This window comes from Lepidothrix coronata, unplaced genomic scaffold (genome assembly GCF_001604755.1).
Source record: "Lepidothrix coronata isolate B3197 unplaced genomic scaffold, Lepidothrix_coronata-1.0 Scaffold211, whole genome shotgun sequence".
Taxonomy (NCBI): domain Eukaryota; kingdom Metazoa; phylum Chordata; class Aves; order Passeriformes; family Pipridae; genus Lepidothrix; species Lepidothrix coronata.
Genome location: NW_016690391.1, coordinates 1,163,423 through 1,166,326, shown reverse-complemented (window position 1 = coordinate 1,166,326; position 2,904 = coordinate 1,163,423). Strand labels below are relative to the sequence as shown.

The 2,904-nt window shown below is 39.8% G+C and overlaps 1 protein-coding gene across 4 annotated transcripts in view; it reads right to left on the bottom strand.

The window, feature by feature from the left end:
• Positions 1-2,904, bottom strand: part of RCAN1 (regulator of calcineurin 1) — an 18,517-nt gene that overhangs the window by 3,206 nt on the left and 12,407 nt on the right. For all 4 annotated transcript variants that reach the window (XM_017833125.1, XM_017833128.1, XM_017833127.1 and 1 more), the window contains one exon: positions 2,046-2,205. In XM_017833125.1, coding sequence (XP_017688614.1) covers positions 2,046-2,205 — 160 coding nt within the window. The remainder of the gene's footprint in view (positions 1-2,045; positions 2,206-2,904) is intronic.

Sequence of the window (2,904 nt, the reverse complement as noted above, 5' to 3'; positions counted from 1 at the left end):
CCACGGCAGGGTTGGATCAAGGGTTGGACTGGATGATCTCAGAGGTCCCTTCCAACCCAGCTGATTCTGTGATAAAAGTTTAGTTTGGGAGGTTTTTAAGGTGTAAAAATAAAAGTGCCCGAGGTCGATGCGATGTCGACCGTCCCGAAGGGTTTTAGTGAGCGCCGAGTTCAAAGAGTGCATTATTGTGTGGAAAAGACATCTTTTTAATAATCTGAAACTGTTGCTGTTGATAGAATTTAGTTGATGAAGGAAAAAATGCCAAGTTTTACAGATTTCTTGGAGGAACACTGTCATGGCAATTGAAAAATACATGGGATTTTGTGCCTGCTGGAAAAGCAGTGCCAATAAAACCAAATATAAATATATGTATTTACGCATCTAGAGGGAAATCTGGGATAATAAACACTTTATAAACCTCCCCAATTTCCAGAAGCTCGTGAGAAACTCTAGAAAATAACTCCAAGTTACTTCAGAAGGCCAAGGATACACATGCACAAAATGCAGGAGGAGAAAAAGCACAATTTTTTTAAGGACTTTAATCCTTCAAACCTTCTCCGTTATCCCGAGGTTTTCCACGCAACTGGAGGATTTAAGAGTCAGGCAAGGGAATTTTATAATGAATTTCTCTCTCTGTTTAGGGCTATGAAAGCTTACCAAAACACTAGAATTATCAGAGAGACAAAAAAGACTTTCCAAACTGGACAAAACTTGAAATGTGCTGGTAGAAAAACGCTTCAGGTTACACGAAGTAAAAGTGGGTTTGCTACTGGGAAGGAAAGGGAGTGAAAAAAGAAATAAACCCACAAAAAGGGCCAACTTTTAGTGCCTTAAATATTTATTTTAAGAGCTACGGGTTTCTTTTTGGCATTCCTAAAAATTCCAAGGAAAGCTTGGAGTAAAGAAACAGCAGCTCTGAACTTTCACACCAACAGCAGCTGTTGGTATGAAATAATATTATTTATAATATTGGTGTGAAATGATATTATTTATAATTATTTATTATTAAATAATAATATTTATAATAGTATAAATAATATATATAATTAATATATATAATGAATATATATAATGAATATATATATAATGAATATATGTATAATGAATATATGTATAATGAATATATGTATATATAAAATATATATATATTATATATTCATTCAAGATGTTCCATCCAAACCAGCTTTGCTTCCAAAACCAGCTTCAGGAAAATTAAAATCTTTGATTAAAAAAAAAAAAATATGTCATTTAATTTAAAACTCTTTATTTCAGCAGCAGGATCCTCGATGGAAAGATTTCAAGTCCCACAGGAGGGCCCCAAAATTCTGCCCTGCCCTTTTCTCCCCTGAACACAACAAGGAGTGTTCCCTAAACTGAGGAATAAAAATCCTCCAGGAAAATCAAACCAGGCTCAGGTTTTATTCCCTTTAATCCTGTCACTAAATGTGGCCATTTTTATGTCCCCTAAAATTAATAATAAATCAGAGTTAGATTGGGGGGAAATATTAATTTGCAGCAATTTTCAGTGAGAAGTTTGAGGGAGAAAATGAAATGGGGTCGTTAATCACTGGAAAAAAAAGGAATGGCAGGAAATTTTTCCTCCTAATTTCAAAGGAATATTAGGTTTGCTCCCACACTTAGCAGTGGTTTCCTCCTCCCAGTATTCCATAGAGGAATTTAAGCCCAGCTCTGAGCTGGGTCAGTCTTCGTCCTGAGCCAGGACTTTCCCATCCCTCCAAAAGGTGTGGAAATGCCCAATTTCCCCTTCATTTTTGGGAAGCTGCTGCCATAAAAATATTAATTAACGAGGTGATAATTGAAGGAACGTTTGTGCTCTCAGCAAATCCCATTGTGGAGCTCTGGGTCCTCCAAGGAATCCTGTGGAATTACTCCACGGGTAAGAAATCCTCCTTTTCACCGAGAGTTCCTTCTGACAATACAGGTTTAATTGGGAGATAACGATTTCCTGGGAAACTTTTGGAAGCTCAGGAAGCTCCGAGGGTGTTTTCCTCACTCCCAATCCCGTTTTTTTTCCCAGTTCTCACCTGGTCCTAACTTGGAAATTGCATATAAAAGGTCGTAGTTGATGACCGGAGTTGCATCTTCCACTTGTTTCCAATCCACGGGGGGAGAGGCGGGAGGGGAAATCAGGAACTGCTTGTCTGGATTTGGAGGGGCCAAGTGGGAGCTTCCAATGTGCAAAGTCTGGGAATGAAAAAAAAAAGGCAGGAAAGCCCAAAGCCGTGGCATTATTATCCAGGAATTTGTCGTTGAGGAGGGATTTTAGGGCTGGGAGAGGTGGTGTTGTTCTCTGCCGGGGACTCGGGGTGGCAGCACGAGCCAGGATTCCACAGCCAAGCCCCCACATCCAATTCCCAGGAAACTTCCGAGGAAGTTCCCTTTAAATCCCCTGCTTTCCCTTAAAATAAATTTTTTTTTTATTTGAATATATTTTATTTCTATATCTGCCCATAAAATCCTGGAGGGGGAGGGAGCTGGATGTGGCCTTTAATGACAAATGGGGTGGGAAGGCAACACCACAGGGGAGAGTGCTGGGAATTCCCAGAGGGATAGAAATGAACTGGGACATCCCAAACGGACACACAGGGATCCCTTTTCCCACACAGAAATTCGTCTGCCCATACAAGGAATTCCTTTTTCCACATAGGGATTCCTTTTCCCACACAGAAATTCATCTGCCCATACAAGGATTCATTTTCCCACACAGCAATTCCTTTTTCCATACAGGGATTTGTTTTCCCACACAGGGATTCATCTTCCCTCACAAGGATTCCTTTTCCTCATCCAGGGACTCATTTCCCCACACAGGGATTCATTTTTCCCACACAGGGATTCATTTTTCCCACACAGGGATTCATTTTTCCCACACAGGGATTCATTTTT